This window comes from Mustela putorius, unplaced genomic scaffold (assembly GCF_011764305.1).
Source record: "Mustela putorius furo isolate JIRA1106 unplaced genomic scaffold, ASM1176430v1.1 tig00003834_pilon_pilon_pilon, whole genome shotgun sequence".
Lineage (NCBI taxonomy): Eukaryota > Metazoa > Chordata > Mammalia > Carnivora > Mustelidae > Mustela > Mustela putorius.
The window spans coordinates 44,356,592-44,379,779 of record NW_025421987.1 but is presented as its reverse complement, the minus strand read 5'-3'; the positions used below and the strand labels follow the sequence as shown (position 1 = coordinate 44,379,779).

The 23,188-nt window shown below is 43.7% G+C and overlaps 1 protein-coding gene across 5 annotated transcripts in view; it reads right to left on the bottom strand.

Annotated features, from left to right (window-relative positions):
- PLA1A (phospholipase A1 member A) overlaps positions 1 to 15,721 on the bottom strand; it is a 28,557-nt gene extending 12,836 nt beyond the window's left edge. For 2 of the 5 annotated variants that reach the window (XM_013046062.2, XM_013046061.2), the window contains exons 1-6: positions 15,369 to 15,721; positions 8,079 to 8,280; positions 5,921 to 6,098; positions 5,311 to 5,419; positions 4,210 to 4,311; positions 1,787 to 1,876 (exon numbers count right to left, since the gene is read on the bottom strand). In XM_013046062.2, coding sequence (XP_012901516.1) covers positions 1,787 to 1,876; positions 4,210 to 4,311; positions 5,311 to 5,419; positions 5,921 to 6,098; positions 8,079 to 8,280; positions 15,369 to 15,441 — 754 coding nt within the window. In that variant the 5' untranslated portion in view covers positions 15,442 to 15,721. The remainder of the gene's footprint in view (positions 1 to 1,786; positions 1,877 to 4,209; positions 4,312 to 5,310; positions 5,420 to 5,920; positions 6,099 to 8,078; positions 8,281 to 15,368) is intronic. The other 3 variants (XM_004772807.3, XM_004772803.3, XM_045088427.1) reach the window with 3 other exon arrangements.
- Between the last annotated feature and the right edge of the window lie 7,467 nt (positions 15,722 to 23,188).

The following is a 23,188-nucleotide window of genomic DNA, read 5'->3' as shown; positions in this document are numbered from 1 at the left end:
CCTACTTGTGATCTCTGTCAAATAAATAAATAAAATCTTTATTTAAAAATTCCTTAATTTGAGATCCATCTTCCACGATCACGCAAACTCTCTTTTGGAAAATGGGAGCTTGCTGGGAATTGGTAATCCTGACCCACTTCTTACAATGAGTATCTGTTTGCATATTTTACCTCCTTCATCATCACCTACACAACCCAATTTTTTACAACTTCATGATACCCAGCCTAGCAATGAGACAATCAAGGGAGTCAGCCACAGTTCACGGTAAGTCTCTGAAAGTCAATGTGCTTCAAGCTCACCTGGTCAAATGACTGACACACTGAATGTACCAAATGTCCCAATTTAATAAAAACTTGGTTTTCTTGTTGTTGTTTACTGTATACAAATTTGAAGTAACTCACAATGGATGAGTTGGCGGGGCTAAGAGGTCTATAGTGAACCACAGCTCCAGGATTCTGGGTCTTCAGATTCTCCCTTTACCTTGGGACCCCCACTCTGGGACCAGCAACCAAGTCTGAGCTTGTATTAATTTGCCTTCCCCCATGGTTGGAACACTCTACGGGCAAGTTCCTTCTAGGTGCAACAGGGAGCTGAGGGACACAAACTAAACCCTTCTCAAACTGTGTTATGAAGAAAAATGAAAAGTGGCCACCTAAAATTCCACAAAAATATTCAAAGGTCATCAAAACTAAAAAGATCTTATCTGATTTAAAAAATGCTAGAAAATCTATAAATTATGAAAAGAAATGTGTTTTTGGAAAATCAATAAATTTGGTAAATTAGAATAGTGGTTATTCAATAAGATTATCAAGAGTCCTTAAAGTGTCGAAAATTTGGTAAAGCGGGAAAAGACTAAAAACATAGTAAACAGAAATCAGGATAAAATTCTCATAAAAAATGCTGATAGGTTGACTATAGTCATAAGAAGAATAAAAAAAGACTAAACAACCATTGATCCTTAACTTTTGACAAATTCAATGTTATTTAAAATTATGCTAAAAAGAATGTATTCAAAGAGAACATTCCAGAATACAACCGAACCCTGAACGCACCGTGCAGTTGAAAATCCATGTATAATTTTTCACTCCACCAAAACTTATTTATTAATACCCTACTGTTGACAGGAAGCCTTACTGATAACATAAACAGTTGATTAACACATATCTTATATGTTACATGTATTCTATACTGTATCCTTACAGTAGAGTAAGCTGGAGAAAAGAAAATGTTAAAAATCACAAGGAAGAGAAAGTACATTTATAGTACTCTACTGTATTTATCAAAAAACCCATGTATCAGTGGACCTGTGCAGTTCAAACTCATGCTGTTCAAGCATCAATTGAGTATTTAGAAAGGAAGAAATGTATATTCATTGAATGTACTCAAGATAATTATCTTGAAAACAGTTCTGGGGAACTGCAAATTTAATATTAGGGAAATGGTCAACAGTGGGTTGATCCTTCAGCTAGCCAGGTTTGGGCATGTCTTTCTACTTCTGCCACAATTAGGCTGTTGCACCAGATGTAGTTAGTGTGGACCATGCCACAACAAGGCGCCCAGGAAGAATAGGGTTTATTGGCTTGAGTGATGATCTATCACTGCAGGACCTAAGAAGTGGGGAGGCCAGTGAAAGTATGGTGCAAGCTTTTCATTTCGGGCCCTCCTCCACCAGAATTCCCTGGGCTCCTAAAGACATGCATTCAGTAAGTGCAGGGAAAGGCATTATGGTGCATAGCAAAGGACACTAGGGCTCCACCCAAACCCCAATTCCATCTGGCTTTCTGACCTGCATGAATGAAGGTGGGACAGCCAGGCTGGTCTTGGCCTCCATTGACATAGTAGTCCACGTGTCCAACAGGAATCCGGATACCCAGATCTGAAAGGAGGAAGAATCCCATTATTCTGGATTGCAGAGGCATATTTTCCAGGCCCCACAGGGGGGTCCCCTGGCAGCAGAGCCTGAACTCTGACTTTGGGAGCCCACCCACACTGTGTGCTCATTGGGTGCCTGCCTCATTCCCCAGTGCCAGGACAGGGCAGACCATGCCCTCTGTTTTCTACACTGAAAGGCAGCCAGGAAGAATAAAACCATGAAAAGATAATCATATTTGTCTAATAAATCAAGAAAAATAACTCTGATATTTTCTGATAACTCACCAAATGTTATAAGTTTAGTAAATATCCTTATCAAACAAGCACTTATTTTGTTTGGAGCAATAGTTCAGACAGACAGATATATATATTTGGGGCCACATTTCCATAGTCCCCCTCATATTTTTGTGCTGTCTTGATGGAGCAGAAACCTGGCTAATTTGAAAGATTGTGCCCTGGAATTCCAATTTCATCAATGTGGCCATATCTGACCCTCAGACTGGTTCTGAGCCATCTGCCAAAGACCCCAAGTTTCCTTTTCGTAACATCTTTCCCCTTCCCACATCACTACTGTAAGTGATTGGTTGTATGTTACTCGTTTAATGGCATCTATCCAGGGCTTAGCCAAGGACCTAGAAGTTGTCCTTTCCCTGATTCCCTACACTTAGCCCAACACCTGTCTGATCAGCTCTACCTCCAAACTGTATTTCAAATCTTTCTACTTCTCAACATCTCTACTCCCCCAACCCCTGTGTAAGCCCCCACCATCTCCCACCCAGACCACTCCTGCAAACACCTTATAATGAACCTCCAGGCTCCCTTAATGTCCCCTGCAGCCAAGTCTCTGCCCAGGAGCCACAATAATCTTTACAAGAAATCCTAATGCCTCCCTGTTCTCACCAGCTATAGAATAAATGTAAACTCCTCCCCACGGCCAGCCTGAGCAGGACCCCTTCTCCTGCCTCACTCTCTGTTCTCTAACCATGTGGTTTTCTTTGCTGTCCCCACCTACATCCAGGCTTTGCTTTTCTCCACCTCAAATGTTTTCCCAGATCTTCCCAGGGCTGGTTCATTTTCACCTCCAAAGTCTCACCTTGGATAGACTTTCTTCAATAACCTACCTAAAGGGACTCCCCCACCCAAATCACGCTCTGTTCCCCCTCCTCCACCATCGTAGTCACAGTGTGTAATTATGTCTGCTTACTTGTTTGTTCTACAGCCTATAGCAGGGACTCTACCTGTCTTTTTTTTTCTGCTATATCCCCAATACCAGCACCATGCCTGTCATATTGTGAGTACCTAATATTTATAGAAGGAAGTAATGAATGAATGCCTGCTCAATTAGTCTCTATTTCCACGTGGGTGGGACCTTCTTCAATGCCCTGTACACTGCCGTATTCTCAGTGCTGACTCATAGCTCAATAAAAATTGGTTAGACAAAATGGAATGCTTCCCCACCCCATCACATTAGAAGGAGGGAGCCCCCAACTTTGAAGAAGACTGAAAGGCCTTGCTCTGGTAAATGGGAACCTAATAAGTCACCTATTTAGCAAATTTAAAAACAGAAGGGTTAAACGTGACAATCAACCGGTTAACCCAACAGCTAGGCAGAGGCCTGTGGGCTTTGTTTTCCTATCTGTGAGATGATGAATGTGGAAAAGAGGGTTAAATAATATGACTGCATGAGTTTCTTCCAGAACTCTGAATCTGTGAGTGCTAGGTGCTAGAAGAAGGCTTCTGACCCAAAGGAATGAGACACGGACACTTCTCACTTGAACTGCACACTCTTCTGGTGAGGGATAGGCATTATTTCTTCCTGCACCCACCATGCTGAGCACAAGGCCTGGCCACTTCTTGGGCATTTCATAAGGGGTAGAAATGAGGAAGAATGCCCACCCACCCCTTTCCCAGATGGTCAGAATAGCTTCATTTGGTCATAATGTATTTAGGGTTGTAGGTCTTTCCTGTGCCTGTCACTGTTGGCGGCAAGGATTCTATTCTTCACTGGTCTGAAGGCCTGGGCTCCTCACTAGGGAGGAGGAAGTCCTGACAGGCCTGAGTATCTGCCCCAGACATGGAATGCCCCAATCGCATGGGGCCAGTCACATTTACCCTGAAAAAGAAGCACGACTTTCCCAGATGCCTGCCAGGCAGCAATGCCCTCCCCCACACAGCCTCATCACAAGGTTTAGTATTAATCAGAGGTCAAGATGACTCCTCCCTTCAATAAAAGCTCAGGAGGGAGGGAAACTGCCCGGAACCACACAGATACCAGCTACCTAGCCCCTGCTGGGCTCATTTCCTGCCCCTAGGAGGTCCACCCACCCCCACACTCACTGTCAGCATCCGTGTGGATGGCCTCCACGAAGAGGGCATCTCCAGGGTCCAGGCGCTCCTCCAGGCTGGCTTTGGTGTACTCCGGTCCAGCGGGGTCCAGGCCTGCTGGGACAAACTGATGTCAGGGGCCCTTTCCTCTTGGCTGCCGCAGCCCTCGTGGACCCACCACACACCTCTCTGGGCCCTTCCCAGTCAGTTCCTAGAGTCCTCTAGCAAGGACCCAAGGGTAAGAGGACAGCTCAGGACCTCTGCTCCCAGGAAACCCCACGTTGTCATCTACAACTTTCAATGACCTAGCTTCTCTGGCTCTGAAATGAGCTTCATAACATCAGTCATTTGGTAAGGGCTAATGTAAATAATATTGATCCTCATGTACTCATCACAACAGCTATAATCTTTGGAGCAGTTACTGGATGCCAGACCTTGTGCTAGTCCTCATAACAACACAGTGAAGTAAAAATTACTATCCCCGTGTCTTAGTTTGAATGCCTTTTTCTCTCTTTCCCAAAAAACAGAACCTGAGACAAGGACTTAAAGCCCAAGAAGCTTATTTGGGAGAAGATCAGTGAGAGTATAGTGAGGGGGTAGGAAAATTAGAGTATGAAAAAATGAATGTTTTTTCATTTGGGGCAATTGGGTCTTATCCCACTGGGACCCTTCTGAGAGACTTTGTAGAACATGACTCAGAATTGTCCCACTGAAGAGCCAGAAAGATCGGGGTATTTACCACACAGCTCTAGTCCCTTATTCATTGAGAGTAGCTTCTGAAGCATAAAGTCCCCAGTGCTTTTGCAAGTATTTAGCATAATTGTCTAAGGGTGATTTCCACAGTGGGCCAAGCAGATATGAGCTATTACAACTAATTGTACAGAGGTAGTAACTGAGGTTCAGAAGAAATGTGTGGCTTCTTACACTGACATTAGAGATCACACAATAACAACACAATACTGTTTCAGGCAAAAGGGCCACAATAAATAAATTTTAGTGAAAATAGATAATTCAATCATAAGAACAAAGATCTCCTCTGCTCACCTCAACAGAGGCATTTCCAGGGCATTCTCTATCTCTAAACTTGGGAGGATGGGCAGAGAATAACGTTACCTGTGATCCGTCCTAATTGGCCTTTGTAGAAATGTCCCACCATGCCCCCAACGTGGGCCCCCAGGCTAACTCCAATAATGTGGATTGAAGACTCTGGCACACCCAGCACCTAGAATAGGGCATTTACAGGAAACTGCATGTGAGTCACAGTAGCCTCTGGCCTCACGGGCTCACACTTTTCCCTGAAGCTTCAGAATCAGAGGACCCTGGGTATGACATACCTCCACACATGGTTTGGGAGAAGAAGGCAGAATTTTCATCCCATTCATGACTTGCCCTCTTCCTAGACACCCCACCTTAACGACTGCCTCACTTTCTCTTTGGTGACTTAAGTGTGTGAGTAATGACCATGGCCACTTCCTCTTGAGGGACTCTATATCTAACGTCAGTGGCACATTCTACAGAGGAGAAGCAGAGGTTCAGAGTGGGGCAACAACTTGCCCAAAGTCAACACTGTACATGGTAAAGTGGAGATTAGAAGGAAAGACCCACAAGCTACTGGGTGGCTCTGCTTCTGCCCTAAAGCTCCTCTTCATGTGTTGATAACTCTTTTCTGTCCTCCGTCTCCTCATAAGCAGCCAAACTCACCCCCAAGCCCTTCGGCACCTACCAGGAGTTTTCTGAGGAAACGGGAGATCTCAAGTCCCAGCTTAACCACATTTTCCACGGCTGAGAAGTAGACACCTGTAGAACCATAAACCCAGTCCACGGCAATCACATTAGCATTTGCTGCCCGAAGAAGACTGCCAATGAATTTATCAATCCAGGAAGGCTTTGTACCTAAAGCCCTAGACAGAGGGCCAAGAAAGGATGGGAAAATTATCTGTTAAGTCAATATCCATTGTCATGGAAATGATGACACTCTCTATTAACAGAATAAATGGGGGTGTGTGTGAAGGTCAAAACAATGAAGGGGGGTAAATGGGCAATAAATATTACACCACATTGAGCATAGGAGAGCTTAATCCCAAAGTCACCAAGGCTTCAGCCTGTATATATGGAGACTTTGTGTAAATTATAAAAGGGCCTTTTGTTTCTGGTAGATGCAGCCTCATACCAGGGCCTGGAACTCAGGTGGGATTTCAGCCCCACCAGCCCCCAGTCAGGTATCTTTGTGCAGTGCGTACTACACACACCATGTACATTGACACTGCTTGTGTTACTAATGGGGGAGAAAAGATAGCTTTGTACCTTAGAGTTATGATTTGCCATTTTAATTATCATTCTATAATATAAGCACTGTCTTTGAGGTATGATTTTATTTACTTGTTCATTCAGTCATCCTTTCATTAAGTCAATGAGCCAGGCAGTATGTTAGGTGCTTTGTGAGAAATAAAGAAAACTAATGGAACGCCTGGGTGGCCCAGTAGGTTAAGCTTCTGCCTTCGGCTCAGGTCATGATCTCAGGGTCCTGGGATGGAGTTCCACATCAGGCTCCCTGCTCAGTGGGGAGCCTGCCTCTCCCTCTGCCTGCTCTGCCTGCTGCTCCCCCTGCGTGTACTCTCTCTCTGACAAATAAATAAATAAAATCTAAAAAGAAAGAAAGAAAGAAAAATAAGATATATTTTCTATTCTTTTGGAACTTACAGTATAATAGGCTTTTCTAGGAAAAGGAGAATGGTAGAAAAAATTTCATAAAGCTGTCCCAAGAGATTGAGACGGGGAGAAGTTTTCTCAGTGGCCCACAGTAAGGGAACAGTAAGGGCATGCTCATGTGGGCAGAGGAGCCCAAACTGGGTGTGTGCCACAGAACGTGGCTTTGGGGGATCTAGGAACAGACAGAGTAACAACCTGCTGAGCTCTCCAGCTCTGTTAGCTATCTCTGGGTTGGGATACACTCAGCCTTAGAGAGTGGCTGAATATGAGATTTGCTGGAGGAGAGACTTTGGCACAAGAGTGAGGAAGAACGCCTATGGAGGGAAGTGGCTGGGTCCCTGGAGTCCAGTGACTTGAGAAGCAGAAAGAACCCAGAGACTCTGAAACGGTGATCCTTTGTGCAGTGCCTCGGTGTCCACCTCTTCATTGGACGCCCCCATCTCTAGTTGTTTGATATCACTATTATTTCACTGCATTCTCTCCTTTCCTCCCACCAAACTTCCTCTGTTTCTGGCCTTGTCACTGGGCTCTGGAGAGAAGATATTGGAAGGATGGATGGTGGTTAAATTGAGGCTCAGTGTTACAACAAAATTTGGACTATAAGGCATCAAAGAAATTGAAGAAGAGAAGTGTCTAGCACCTGAGGAAGGTTAACCTCAGGAGATGATGGAAGTAGCACCCATGAGTGGAAGTTTTTAAATCGTGAAACTAGGGAAGAAATGAAGAAGAGGAAATAAACCCTTGGATAAAAACACCATGCTGTTACTCTGATTGCACAAAGCCTATGACCTCATTGGTTGAAATGAATCATAAAACCCATGCTTCAGGGAGAAAAGGATCACTGAGACCCTCTGTACCACTTCCCTTTTATTCAGACGTGGAAACCAAGGCTCCATGTGCTGGGGCAACTTGTTTGGGATCATACATTATTTACTGTGTGAGAGCTGTAGACAAGACTGAGTGGAGGAGTAATGCACAAGACCCACAAGAATGCACAATACAATGTGTATTTACGTTGATATGAGACACCTTCAAAGATAGCAGAAGATAAAAGATGAAACATGGGACTGTCAGTAAATCCATTTTTCCTCTTGCTCCCACTAACTTCCTATGGCATTGTGGTCACTTTCTAGTTCCTAGCTGGAATGTTTCTATTGGTTGATTACTCCCACCTGAATCCATGGATGAGTAGTTTGGTTCTCAGAGTGACATTGAACCCAGAGTTTTGGATGTCACTACTTTCCTGCACTAGCTGCCCACAGCTGGGATCCAAAGGGGTGAAGAGGAGAAACTGGACTTTGAGATTGGTGCCTTGGAGAAGATTAGCATTCTGGAAGTCAGTGCACTTTGTCTGTGCGGTAGGAGGTGCATCTCCTAGAGGAAAAAAAAAAACAAAAAAACAAAAGAAAAACAAGAAAGATCTAAGGTGAGGTCATCTGTTCTTAGAAGGAAAAAAAGTATTCTTGAGAGGAAGAAAGAAACAGGGACTTACAAGCATTTATTATAAATCAGCTAGTGCACTATTCTGACTAATTTATTAAACACATCACTTTTGTAACCAAAATCTGTGAATAGTTTTCATGTCTAAAGATACAATGCCAGAAAAGGACATGACTATTAACCAGAAAAGACTAAAGGCCATGGTGAAGTGGGTATTGTTATGAAATAAATCAAGTTGCCCCTATAAATTGATATGTTAAAGTCCTAACACTGAGGACCTCAGAATGTGACTGGATTTGGAGATAGTCTTTAAAGAGGTTATTATGTTAAAAATAAAGCCTGAATCACCTAAGCCACAGGCTCCAGGAGCACTCTGCCTGTTCAGCTACTGCTTCCTCTGTTCTGGCCACGTGTCTTCCCAGCTTTTTCTCACACTATACAGTCCTAGACCCCCTGAGGGTGTTTGCACTGGCCATCCCTTTTGCCTGGAGTATCCTCCCACAGACATCCCCTATCTTCTCCTTTAAGTCTTTGCCTGTCAAAGGTAACTACCTCATTTAAATTGCCACCTGCCTGTGCCTTTGACCCAAGTTCTGTCAATCCTCCTCATCCTGATCTATTGTCTCTTATAGCAATCATCCCCTTCTAACCTCCTATGGCATTCACTAGTTTATTATTAAGTGTATTGTTTATTGATTTTTCTACATTAGGATATACTTTCAAAGAAGGCAGGAATTTTTACCCATTTTGTTTACTCTACTGCCTAGAATAGTGTCTGCCACAGACAATAAACATGAAAACCTAGTTTTTTGAAAAGAATAATAAACTAGATGTACTTTTGATAAGGCAGAGTAAGAAAAAAAGAGGGAAGTCACAGGTAAACAATGTAGAGAATAAAAAGGGGATATAAATAGATTAGATTTTTAAAACCATAAAAGAGCATGTTTATATCCACCCAAAAGTTCAAAACACATTTTCTTCCTAGAAAATGGACAATTTCCTAGAAAAGTATAGCTTACTGAAACTTACTCAAGAAAGAAAAAACAGAAAGTCAAATGTCAAACTGTAGCATTAAGGAATTGAAACAGTAGTTTTCAATCTCTTCATCAAAAAAACTCTACCATGCCAGACAGTTTTACAGAAAAATTCTACCAATCCTTCGATTCTCATCACTGTTCTGGAGAATAGAAAAGGGGAGAGAGAATCTAAATTCATTCTATGAAAAGAACGAAGATATCAAAACTGGACAAGGACAGAAGGAGAAAGAAAAATGGAAGGCCAATTTCACTATTAAACAGACACATAAAAACCTGAATTATCAGCAAATCTAAACACGCATAACACGATAACAAGGAAAAAGGATAACAAGAACTAAACACGCATCATGGCCAAGTAGGGTTTAATCCAGGGAATGAGAAGATGGCTTAACGTTAGAAGATGTATTAGTGTAATTCACATATGAAAAATTAAAGGAAAAAAAGTACTCATCTCAACAGATGTAAAAGAAAAAAGCACAACAAAATTTAATACCCAACATTTTTTAATGTAAGAAAAAGTGTTTACCAAGAACCTATAGCAATGACCATATTTATGAGTGAAACATTAGAAGCATTCCATTTAGAACTGGAAACAAATGAGAATGTCTGCTATCAGCATTTCTGCGAAATATTGTACTGAAAGGTCTAGTTCTTGCCAGGGAAACAAGACAATAAAATGGGATCGAAGTTACAAAATTTGAAAAGGAAGCGAGAAAATCGCTAATATTTGCCGATGATAGAATAAAACTTTAGATCACTTGGGAATATGGAAGGTGACACAGTGAATCATGTTCAGCTATCCCCTCTCCCCAACCCACACTCCAACCAAAGACTAATCGTAGATGAATATCGAAAGAGAAGAGATGAAGACATAGCCAATCTCAAATAGAAAGATTATATCTCTGTGAACAAGAACCAGAACAGAATTGCAAGATGGTGCTGAGTTCCTAGTCTGGCAGAAGGCAGTGGTTGTGAGAATTCGGCTCTGTGAGGTAAGTGGGGTCTAGAGTGCTCCATGTCAGGTGTAGAAGGTCAGCACCAGGCCGACCTGTGATGGGGTGAGGGGGAGGGGGGCTCCCTGACTCTGTTAAGGAAGCTAAAACCAAACAAACAAAAAATCCCTATTGAAACGATTTCCCCAGTGTCCTGGGATCCAGCTCTGTGCTCAGCAAGGAGTCTACTTGTCCCTCTCTCTCTCCCTCTGCCCATCCTCTACCCCTGCTCTTGCATGCTCTCTTTCAAATGAATACATAAAATCTTAAAAGAAGATGAGAAGGGGAGGAGGTGATGGGGGGAGGCCAAACACAAGCTTCTCATTGAACACTGAAATGAAACTAATCTATTATGTTAGAAGACAAGATAATAGTTATCTTTGGGGTAGTAGTGATTAAGAGGGGTACATGGAAAGGGTTCTAAGAACCTTGTAATGTTTTATTTCTTGACCCAGATGTTGGTTACACTGGTGAATTCACTCTGAAAATTCCTTAATCTGTATACTAATAATCTGTGCACTTGTCTCTATATATGCTACACTTTAATAATGAGTTTACCTAAAAAACATCTTACAAACAAAATGCCTACCTATATACAGAAATCAAATGTTTACAAAGATAGTCAATAAAACCAATAAATGAATTATGAATTCATTCCAGGTAAAATAAAATTTTAAAAGCCTTTGACATTGACTTTAAAATAAGTATGCTGAGAATCTACAAGGATAAAAATAAAGACAGAGAAAAGAAATCATGAAATAAAAACATACATAAGTGATAAAATAAGTTATGTAGGAATAAACAAGTTCAAAAATTGGAAATGAAAAAGGTAACCATTGAAATAAAAAAGGAATCAATACTGGGGCGCCTGGGTGGCTCAGTGGGTAAAGCCCTCTGCCTTCGGCTCAGGTCATGATCCCAGGGTCCTGGAATCGAGCCCTGCATCGGCTCTCTGCTCAGCAGGGAGTCTGCTTCCTCCTCTCTCTCTGCCTGCCTCTCTGCCTACTTGTGATCTCTGTCTGTCAAATAAATAAATAAAATCTTTAAAAAAAAAAGGAATCAATACTATAATGTTTAGTACAGAAGTAAAAAACTTTATAAAATTAATTAATTTAGAGAGAGAGCACGAGCAGGGTGAGGGACAGAGAGAGAGGGAGAGAATTTCAAGCCAATTCCACACCCAGTGCAGAGCCTGACCTGGGGCTCAATCTATAAGCATGAGAACTTGACCTGAGCCGAAATCAAGAGTTGGACACTTAACTGACTGAGCCACCCAGGCACCCCAGAAATAAAAACCTTTTAACATGAAAGTACAGTTAAAAAGTATAGACAATAGATGGAAAGGTTCCAATTTTTATCTAGTAGCTATGCTCTAAAGGAAGAAAATAGGAGAGGCAGCAATATTTTCAAAAGATCATTGTTAAGAATTTTCCATAACTGAAAAAATATATGAGTTCTCCAACCTGGCGATTCACAGAACTGTCCCCCTGGGGATAAAAATGTATTATATGTTTATAAAAAATTAAAAATTAAAATATATATATATGAGTTCTCCAATCAAAAATACACTTGGTGATAAGTGAGATAAAAAATAAACACGGGTCCCTGGGTGGCTCAGTCAGTTAAGCATCCAACTCTTGATTTCTGCTCAGGTCATGATCTCAGGGTTGTGGGATTGAGTTACAAATTGAACCCCATGTTGAGCCCCCCATGGGGCTCTGAGTTCAGCAGGGAGTCTGCTTCAGGATTGTGTCTCTCCCTCTGCCCCCCTTTCTCAAATAAATAAATAAACCTCTATAAATCAATCAATCACTCTATAGATATATTATAGTATAACACCAGGACATCATGGATAAAAAGATATTTTTAAAATATGTTTAACTATTTAAACATATGTTTAAACATTTAAACATATGTTGGGGCGCCTGGGTGGCTCATTCGTTAAGTATCTGCCTTTAGCTCAGGTCATGATCCCAGGGTCCTGGGATCAAGACCAGCTTCAGGTTCCCTGCTCAGAGGAAAGCCTTCTTCCTCTCCCACTCCCCTTGCTTCTGTTCCCTCTCTCATTGTCTCTCTGTGTCAAATAAGTAAATAAAATCTTAAAAAATAAAAATAAAAATTTCCGGATGCATTGGAAAACTTTGAAGAAATGGATAATTTTCTAGAAAAATATAATTTAGTAAAACTGACTCAAGAAGAAATTTTAAGCCCAAATTAAACTACTAGCGTCTAAACATTAAACCGGTAATCAAGAGTCTTCTCTGGCACTAAGATACACTAGAGCTAGATGGTTTTATCCAAGAACTCCACCGCTTTAAAGTACAAGTAATCATTATCTTATATAAGCTGTTAATAGAATAAAAACTTATTTCATGAGGTTATAATAATCCTAGAATCAACAGAACATGGGTAATACAAGAAAAGAAAATGATAAATAAATTTTTTATAGACATACATGCAAAATAATATATATAAATATATTTTAAAAATAAATTTTGGCAAAATAAAACAGCACGGTTAAAGGGTTTGTTCCTGGTGATCTTAGTCCGATTGGGCTAGCATGTGGGATTAAGAAGAAAATATGGGAAATTGTCTTTATAGTAAGATTGCTTAAACAAGCCACCAGAAGCATGGAGGTTCCTCAAAATGTTGAAAATAGAACTGCGCTATGACCCAGCAATAGCACTACTGGGTATATACCCTAAAGATACAAACGTAATGATCCAAAGGGGCACGTGCACCCGAATGTTTATAGCAGCAATGTCCACAATAGCCAAACTATGGAAAGAACCTAGATGTCCATCAACAGATGAATGGATCAAGAAGATGTGGTATATATACACAATGGAATACTATGCAGCCATCAAAAGAAATGAAATCTTGCCATTTGCGACAACATGGATGGAACAAGAGCGTATCATGCTTAGCGAAATAAGTCAAGCGGAGAAAGACAACTATCATATGATCTCCCTGATATGAGGAAGTGGTGATGCAACATGGGGGCTTAAGTGGGTAGAAGAAGAATCAATGAAACAAGATGGGATTGGGAGGGAGACAAAGCATAAGTGACTCTTAATCTCACAAAACAAACTGAGGGTTGCTGGGGGGAGGGGGTTTGGGAGAAGGGGGTGGGATTATGGACATTGGGGAGGGTATGGGCTTTGGTGAGTGCTGTGAAGTGTGTAAACCTGGTGATTCACAGACCTGTACCCCTGGGGATAAAAATATATGTTTATAAAAAATAAAAAATTATAATAAAAAAAAACAAGCCACCAGAAGCATAAATCATAATAAGCACTAAGAATTAAGACAACAATGCAATAACAATTTTTTCTATCAAGTTGACAACATGAAAAATGTTTGATACTACAAAGTATTGGCAGAGAGGCTGGGGAAACAGCCATGCTTACATACTAATAAATTGTTATAGCTTCTTTGCAGGGCAGTATTTCCCACATCTATCAATAATGCATAAGACAGAAATCCTTTCAGATATGGTGTATCATGTATAAATGGCCATGTAGAATAGCAAGATAGCTCTGTGGTTCATATGGCAGAATTTCACACGAACACACAAATTTGATATACATATAAGAAGGCCATTTTATACATAGACACAAATAAGTACTCAAGAGAAAGCACACAGGATGCTGAGTAGCACCTTTTAAAAGTTCCCCGTTAGGGACGCCTGGGTGGCTCAGTTGGTTGGGCAGCTGCCTTCGGCTCAGGTCATGATCCCAGCGTCCTGGGATCGAGTCCCACATCGCAGAGCAGGGAGCCTGCTTCTCCCTCTGACTCTGCCTGCCACTCTGTCTGCCTGTGCTCGCTCTCGCTCTCTCGCTCTCTCTGACAAATAAATAAATAAAATCTTTAAAAAAAAAAAAAAAGTTCCCCGTTAAGGCAGGGGTGAATGCATTCATGCACACTGAACTTTGGAGCAGGGAGGGGTGCTGAGAGAGGCAAGGAGGTATTTCAAGAGAAGGAGGGATCACGACAGGTCTCTTGGAAGATGTGAAGAGCATACATCAACAAAAAGGTATGAGCAGCTCTAGGCAGAAGGACTGATACATCCTAAAGCCAGGGACTGAAATTAAATGTCTGGTGAACACGAATGAATGGGGACCTGCAGGGTAGGTGGGTTGCTTTCCCAGCGGAAGGAACAGTGCTCAGAAGAGAGGGATCTTCACCAGCCAGAGAACCTCCAGGCCCTGGGAGTGTTTACATTTGCTACATCAAGCGGCAGGCATGGTGGGTAGGGTTTTTACCTGGGGAAAGGTACAATGCCAAGTGGCACTTGAAGGAATTTTTTCTTAAAGGTCATCCTTTCTTCTGTGGTTAGCAGGGACTTGCTATCCTACCAGGAAGGACAACAAAACTAAATTTGAGCTGGATCAGTTAAATTAGCAAGGACATCTACTGTTCTCAACGACAAAATTTCTATTAGTCTGAAAAATTAAAAAAAAAAATTTTAAAGATTTATTTATGTATTTAACAGAGACAGGGAGAGAGAGCACAAGCAGAGGGAGCTGGGGAGGGAGAAGCAGGCTCTCCGCTGATCAGGGAGCCCTAGGCGGGGCTCAATCCCAGGAGCCTGAGATCATGACCTGAGCCGAAAGCAGACGCTTAACCAACTGAGCCACCCAGGCACCCCATGGAAAATTCAGATTTTAAAATTAAATATATCTTGGTGCAGTGGATATTAATAGGGGGAATGTAAATCATATTTTGGAAATAATAAGGTCTTATTTTCTTAGAGTTAATCCTGGCTTGTGCCAGGTGAAGAGGATTAATGCACTTCCAGAGAAAAGAGAGAGTGTCCTAGTTGCCATCAGTCCCATTATGATTGTAGGGTTTTTTCCTCCCTCTTCTAAATTCATCTCAAAGGAGGGCTTTTAGGGGACCTTCCAAAGGTTAGCACTGCATAAACAGGTGGCTTAAGAAATAGAACCACTGACAAAGAAATGCCACCCAATTATCCGAGCCCCAGAATTACCTGCACTTCCAATGCTAAGCCACAAAAGGAGCCCCCATGAGCAGAAGAGTCTCTTCCTGAGGCCTGGGGGCATCGCTGAGCTGCAAGTCTCAGAGCTGGGGTGAAGCCGAGTTCCTACAAGCCAGCCTCTCAAAGTTTTGGACAGCAAACACCCACTTGGGTCTCACTAATCATTAACTGGCCTCTTGACCTGTAAAAGAAAAATGAACTCTCCTTATCTGTTTAAACTCCACAGTTTGTGGATTTCTTCTTCTCAACGAACATAAATACACTTTTCTTTCCTTTTTTTTTTTAAAGCAGGAGACATTGAAACACATTGTCCTTCCTCTCTGAGCCAGACATCATCAGGAAATGATTTCCTGCACGTCTCCCACTTCCCATTGTAAAATGTTAGTAAAAACCAAGGCAGAAGTCTTTCATCTCTAGGTGGTGACAAAACCCTCATCGTACTGGAGTCATCTGTGGACATGTTTGACTCCCTAGGAAGACTCTGAGCAACTTGAGGGAAAAGACCTTCTCCTTTCATTCTCCTTTCAGTTTTTGTTTTCATTTTCTTGAGAGAGAGAGAGAGAGAGAGAGAGAGAGAAAGAACATGACTTGGGGGTGGGGGCAGTGGTTAGAGGCAGAGGGAGAGGGAGAAGCAGACTCCCCACTGAGCAGGGAGCCTGAAGCAGGGTCAGCCCCAGGACCCCAGAGCCATGACCCATGACCTGAGTCACAGACACCCAGCCCACGGAGCCACCCAGGCGTCCTCCTTTCAGTTCTGAATCCCCACGGCCTACAACAGAACTGAACTGCTGTGTTCAGTGTACATTTAACAGAAAGAGTAGAAGACTATGAAGTTTGCCTCTGAGAGTACGATCCTTTCGTAGACTCTTGGAGCTAGAAGTAAAGCCCGGCCTTTAAAAAGAGATGTTCACCTTCCTAAATTCATGAATAAAGAAACCAAGCAGTCGAGAAAGAAAGGGACCTATAGAAACCCTATTGTTAGAAGGTGCTGAGGGATCCTGGAACCAGGGCGTTTCCAGTGTGCCCACACGGCCTCTCTGCCCAAAAGAGTAGCAGAAACCACAGAGAGCTAGTCTAGGCAGGTCAGGGGCAAGGGGAAGGCAAGGTACTTGCCCAACACTCCTGAGACTGTAGCATGCTGCTAAGAGGCAGGGAACCTGCCAACAGGGCAGAAAGAAACCTCGGACAATCGGGAAGGTGAGTACAGCTTTAGAGGGTAGAGAAATTAGGTACCTTGCCCAAGGTCATGCAGCCTTGGGATAAGCTAACCCCAGGAGCCATGCTCTGAACCACTGCACCAGACACAAACAGCCCCCAAAGAGGCATTGGTGCCATGCCTGTGTGGCTGTGCCAGGCCTGCCCAGGCTGAGGGTAAACGGTTTTGGAAGGACCAGTGCTGGCTTCTCCTCATGCACATGATCCCCCTGCTGGCACCAGGAAGGCAAGGAGCAACAAATAGGGCACAACCAAAGGCTATTCCGGTACCACAGACCACTCTGGGTGTGCTAGTCCAGTTCCCCGGGGAGGAGATGTCAAGATGGGACTAGATGTGAAAGAGATTTACTGGTGATGACACCTGTGAAGAATAAGGGGCGCTAAAAAAAAGTTAGAGACAGTGATGCAGGTCTGACACCTGTGAAAGGGAGGGGGAAGGAAAGAGGAAGACATGGAAAAGTCTTGCACTGCCTCACGGTTCGTGGAATGTTCTGGCAAGGGAAATGGGGAATCTTCAAGCTGAAGGTTCTTATTAACACAGTCCTATGTCTTATAGGAATGAACCTGGATTAGCATCTCCATCCTGCTCCATCACTAGCTGGGGTCAGTCTCTGCACAAAGACGAGGGGAGATCCAGAAAGAGGGCACCTGGGACCGCCAGTCCATTAGGTACCCCATGGCAGCAGACTGAGGGCTACAATTTCACAGCCACTCATACCACCTGTGGAGCTGACATGTCATGCCAGTTACCCCAGTTCTCCCAGTTATCCTTGTAGGCGGCATTAACGCAGCTGAGGTTTAGACAGCATCCTCCCTTTCCCCTTCATCATCTAGAACAGTGCTCTCTGGGTGGGGTTGGAGGGCTCCCGTGTGGGACCCCCTGACCAAGCATCATCCAGGGGACCTGAACTCAGAGCTCTAAGTGAGAATCTCTGGGGTTGGGCTCAGGATTCCAGCATGCTCCTCAGATGCTTGTACACATGCTAGAACCATGAGTTTTCTGTTAATTCTTATTACAGCCATCTCCATTTTACCAGGGAGGATACTAAAGCTCAAAGACCCCAGCAGCGTGGGGAGCACAGCTGGAAGAGACCAAGGAAGGGTGGGGGGCCTCCTGGAAAGTGAGGTGGCAGGTTTTAGAAGATGAGGTCAGGAGACACTGAGAAACACTAATTATATTCAGTGTATAAGGTCTGTCTCCCCCAAGGATAATGTCAGCCTCAGAACAAAATTCGGGTCTCATTTGCTCAATGAGGTATCCCTAGAGCCTAGCGCAGTGCCTGCAACACAGCCGGTGCTCAGGATTTGCCAAGGGAAGGCATGGTACTTCTGGTAGAGTGTGCCCATCTGGAGAGGGCAGCAGCGAGGGACCTGATCTGAGACAACACTTAGACCTCCCATTGTCACATGCAGTCATGTGGCTTTCTTTGCTGAGGATTTAAGAACATAAGGAGGCAAGAAGAGACCAAGAACGGGTGTTCAGCATCCAGTGCTCATTGCTGAGTTCCCTATTGTGTGTTCAGTGCTTAGAACAGTGTCTGACATACAATTGGTACTCACTAAATATTTATTTGCGGGGAGAAAAAAGAGAGAGAGAGAGAGAGAGAGATCGCCTGTGGCTCAGTTGGTTAAGCATCTGCCTGTGGCTCAGGTCATGATCTTGGGGCCTTGGGATTGCATCCTGCGTCAGGCTCTCTACTCAGTAGGGAATCTGCTTCACCCTCTCCTTCTCCCTCTGTACTCTCCATCTCTCTCTTAAATAACTAACTAAGTAAATAAATAAAATCTCTAAGAAAAGAGAGAGAGAAGAAAAAGAAAAAGGAAAATCTGGGGGAAAGAAGGGGAGGCCTCTATGCTACCACCCTGGAGTCCGCTGGATTCCCTTCAGCCCTCCCTGTCTGCCTGTTCCCAGCTCTTCCCCCCTCCCTCGCCTGCTGTCAGGACCCCTAGCTGACAGCTCCATAAGTGAATATGGCTTTGTTTATTTGTGTGTGTGTGTATGTGTGTGCATGTGTGTCTTGGAATCACCATGGGGATGGGGGCGTGGGCACATAAACTAGTGTAATAACCAATATGAACTAATTCTGAGAAATAATTCTAGGCCTCACCAGCCAGGGACTACAAAGCAAGGACATGTTAATTCACCAACTCAGAAACTCTCCAAGCCCATTCTTTTGGGATTTTATGGAAGCTTCTTCACATAGGCATGATCAATCATTAACTCCATTTTCAGCCCTTCTTCTTTCAAAAGAGTGGGGAACAGGGCTGAAAAATCCAAGCTTCCAATCATGGCTTGGTTTTTCTGGTGACCAGCCCTCACCCAGGAGCCATCCGTGAATCCACTCAGAGTGATCTCATCAGAACATATCACACTCTTATCACCCAAGAAATTACAAGTGTTTCAGAAGCCCTGTGTCAGGAACTGAGGCCAAAGACCAACTATTAGAACTAAAGATGCTCCTAGCGATCTTATATTGTAGGAAAGTACAGGGGTTTCGGAAGTTTTGGGACAGGAACCAAGGGCAGAGACCAAGATACATATTTTCTATTATCTCACATCTAGTCTCATCCTCACTACAGCCTTCAAGGTAGCCATTATTGACTCTGAAGTACATTAGCCCTCAACGACCTCGGGCCCGGAGGGGTAACTATCATGCCCAGGAGCAGAGCCAGGTCTTTCTGCAAAACAGCACAGATTGTGCTTTTTCTTAGGTTTACTTGCCATGTTCCTGCAAGAGGGAAAACATTCATGCCCTTGGAGGGTGCCTTCCTCCCAGTTTCCTGCATTCAGGGCTGGTGTAAAGTCAGGGACACCTGAAAGCACATCTCATCCCAAAATGTCACCGTCACTAGAGCAGTCTCCAGTAGACATCATCCTGCTGGAGATTCATTTGTCTGCTGAAAGTCATGTTTCCCAATTTCACTCATTCAGTGTCACCTCCTCTATTCTTGCCATGTCCCCCTACCACCTGTGCTTACATGTTTTTCAGGTTTTCATTTAAATAAGGTTTCACAAATGGACTTTAGTGGGACAATTTGCATTAAAGAGAAGACAGGACTAGCCCCTGAAGTGGTCTGACAAGCAGACTGTGTGACCTCTGCCTGCTGGCATTAGCAATGGGAGATGGCTGCCCATATATACCATCCAAAATGATGGGGAACACTAGTTTGAAGCATGGCCCTCTATTCAAAGCACAAACCTCTATCCACAGCTCTGTAGCTCAGGAGAAACCATAGGGTTCTTTATTGGACACTGTCCCAATCTTCAGACAATCTCATTTTTTACTCGTGTTCTTTGGATGTTAGATTTGAAAGTCCATGGGCACCAAGCCCAGAGACCCTGAGAGCAGACACTTGCCCAAGACCACTCTGCCTGTACAGATGATGATACAGAAAAACTAAAGGTGAAGTAGGAACCTTACATGGAACTGGTGTAACCAAGCACAGCATGGAGGAAGTCCTAATCGTGGCTCAGGCATTGGGTGGGGTGTCTTTGGTGTGAGAAGAGGAGGTTCTCTGAAGAAGGAAGTGATGTTGAGAGGAGAATGAAGAGTCTGTTCATTTCACCGTCTGACCTGGACTCCATTGTGCCCCTCCCTACCCCTGCACCCACATCCACATTTGAAGTCCTGCCTTCACCTCATGGTTGTGGGAAGGTGAACAGAGGGCACAGACTTCTGCCATCACCATATAACTCTTGGGGTTTCATTTTTGCCTTGCCTAAGGAAACATTCTAACTATAGCTAACACTTGTAGTATGACAGGACTGAAGACACTGAAAGCCTGAAAACCCCAGCTCCTTCTCACCTAGATGTGTGACCTTGGACAGATGGCGGCTTCTCAGAGCCCAATTTCTTCACCTGTTAATGGGTTGTGGTGAACTGCCTGACACAGGGTAGCTCTTTCTTCTCCTCTTTTTCCTTCTCCAAATGGAAAGAGTCTACCCTACACCCAGGTGTCATTTCTTTCAACCCCTAAACCCTAAGGATGAAAACTGATGGCAAGTCTCCCCTCTCTGCCCTATATGGATGATCCCTAGATTCCTAACCAGACCTCAAGAGCCATTCCTTGAGGAGCTGATTCAGTAGGCTGGTTGGATGTGAAATCATCAGGATTTCCATCCCTTCCTCCACTCTCTCAGTAGCTCTATGGCTGTCTAAAAAAGATGCATGTTTAGTCTGGAAAGGTAGAGAGGAGTAAATGGAGAATATGGTGGCTGAAGAAGCTTGGAGAAGGGGGGATAAGCCTGTAAGGACCTATTTAGAAACTGTCCCTGCTCCCCTTCCTCCAGGGGATTTACTTGGAGACAAGTCCCAGAAACCAGCTGGTAACAAAGCCCAGATACAAAGGTGGGTCAGGCCAGGTGGAGACAGCGCATCAGTGGGGGGATGCATACTGTCTCCCTGGTTACCAAGGAGTATGGGCCCCGCCCTTTGGGCGCCAATCCCAATCAAGGTGTAATAGACTGGTTCAAATGTCTACTAGGGTAAATTATAACTCAATTGGTCACCTAGCATCACTGTGGAGTTTCCTGTGTGTGTTACAATCTCACTGGCCACCTGTGTGTGGCCAGGCCTGACCGCATGGCCTTTGCCTTTAAAAGCTAGTCTGTGAAACAGAGAAGGGTCGCCCTCTCTTGTAAGAGGTGCGGCCCTGAACTTTCGGTTAGATTTCTTAATGCTTGGTGCGAAATAAAACTTTGCTTGACCTTCGCTTTGTATCAGTCTCGCTCCTTTAATCATGGACCCATTATTGGGGCATAACAAGCCCAGTGCTAATTTTTCACATCTTAAAAAAATATTGCCAAGACTTCAAGATAACATCTAGCAATCTTCGATAACAAAGAAAGCAAATGAAGCACGGTCATATAGCGGGTTGAAAACATATCATTAATCCTGTAACATTCACACGATCTATTCTGTTTTAGTACACATGTATTAACTTAATAAGCAAGATAAATTTTTTTGTGCATCAGATCGTTTTTTAATTTACTGTAACATGCATATAAAGATACCAGGGTGGCTCAGTTGGTTAAGCGTCTGTCTTCAGCTCAGGTCATGATACCAGTGTTCTGGGATCCTGGTATTAAGTCCCACGGAACTCCTTGCTCAGGGGGAAGTTTGTTTCTCCCTCTTCCTGCTGCTCCCCCTGCTTGGGCTCTTTCCCTCTCTCGGACAAATAGATAAAATCTTTAAAAAAAAAACCACACACACACTCACACACATGCGTATAATTAAGTTTATTAGCTCTTTCATCTGTTCATTCTCATCCTTCCTCCTTCTACACACACACACACACACACACACACACTAGCACTCACAGGAGCAAAGGTGGAGACCACGAGTCAATGTAGGTGGATGGGCAGAGGTAGTAAGGGGAGTGTGCAATTGTTCTCTTCTGTTTGCACCTTTTTTCTCAGAGAGATAGCAAGCAAGGTTGCCAGTTGAGAGTAGTCTGAAGAGATTTTGAGGTTTGAGAAAAGAAGGAGGCTGAAAATCTGAACACTTTTTGAAGTTGTGCCTGTGATGAAGAAAGAGAATCTCAAAGCCAAGATAGCAGGATCTCTAGGGTCTTTCTTTGTTTTCCCAGTTGTAGCTGAAGTTCCCCCCAGGGAAATAACAAATGCTTAGTCCCCACCCTCTTACCACTCTCCCCTCACCTCCTCCACTGCATTCTCAAGGGACTGGAAGACTTGAAAAGACAAATCCCTGTAGGGCTTAGGAGGTAGAACCCACCTCCCCCAGCTGAAAACTATAGTGATTCGAATGCTAAAAAAAGAGTGTCAGCACTTGGCGGGGTTCCCGTTACCTTCTTAAAAGGGGAGGAGAGGTGGTACTCTCTGATCCTCCACAACAAGCTTGTGAGGGAGGGCCTACCCACGGAGACTGAAGGTGACATCAAGGTCACACCAGCACCTCTCTGAGAAGGATGGGTGGAAATGTGAGACAGCAGCAGGTGTGAAGCCTGCACTCCCACTGCGGGATGTGAGCAGGAAGGACAAGTTTCCCCTGGGCTGAATGGACTCCCCAGAAGAGAGCGGCCTTGAGCCTTTCTTACCAGTGCTCCACTAGTGAGAAAGATCTCAAGACAACACTTGAGAGGAGTGAGGAGCCTAGAAGAGGGAGGGGAGGAATGTCCCCATTTGTCCTCTAAGTTCTTTGGGCCCAGGACTGACAGTGGGGTGGAGGGAAGAGGGCATGACCCCAAAGTTGTAGAACTGATAAAACTGGACTGGGATTCCATCCCACTTCTGGGTATAAATCCAAAGGAAATCAGAGGCACCTGGGTGGCTCAGGTCATGATCTGAGGGTGCTGGGATGGAGTCCCGTGCCAGTCTCCCTGCTCAGTGGGGAGTCTGCTTGTCCCTCTACCCCTTCCCCCACTTGTGCATGCTCTCTCAAATAAATGAAATCTTTAAAAAAATAAAAATCCAAAGGAAATGAGAACAGGGTCTCAAAGGGTCTGCACGTCTGTGTTCACTGCAGCACTATCCACAATAGCCAAGAAAGGGAAACAACCTAAGTGTCAACAGATGAATGGATAAAGGTGTGGTATATACATAATACATACAATGAAATATCATCCAGGGGGCGCCT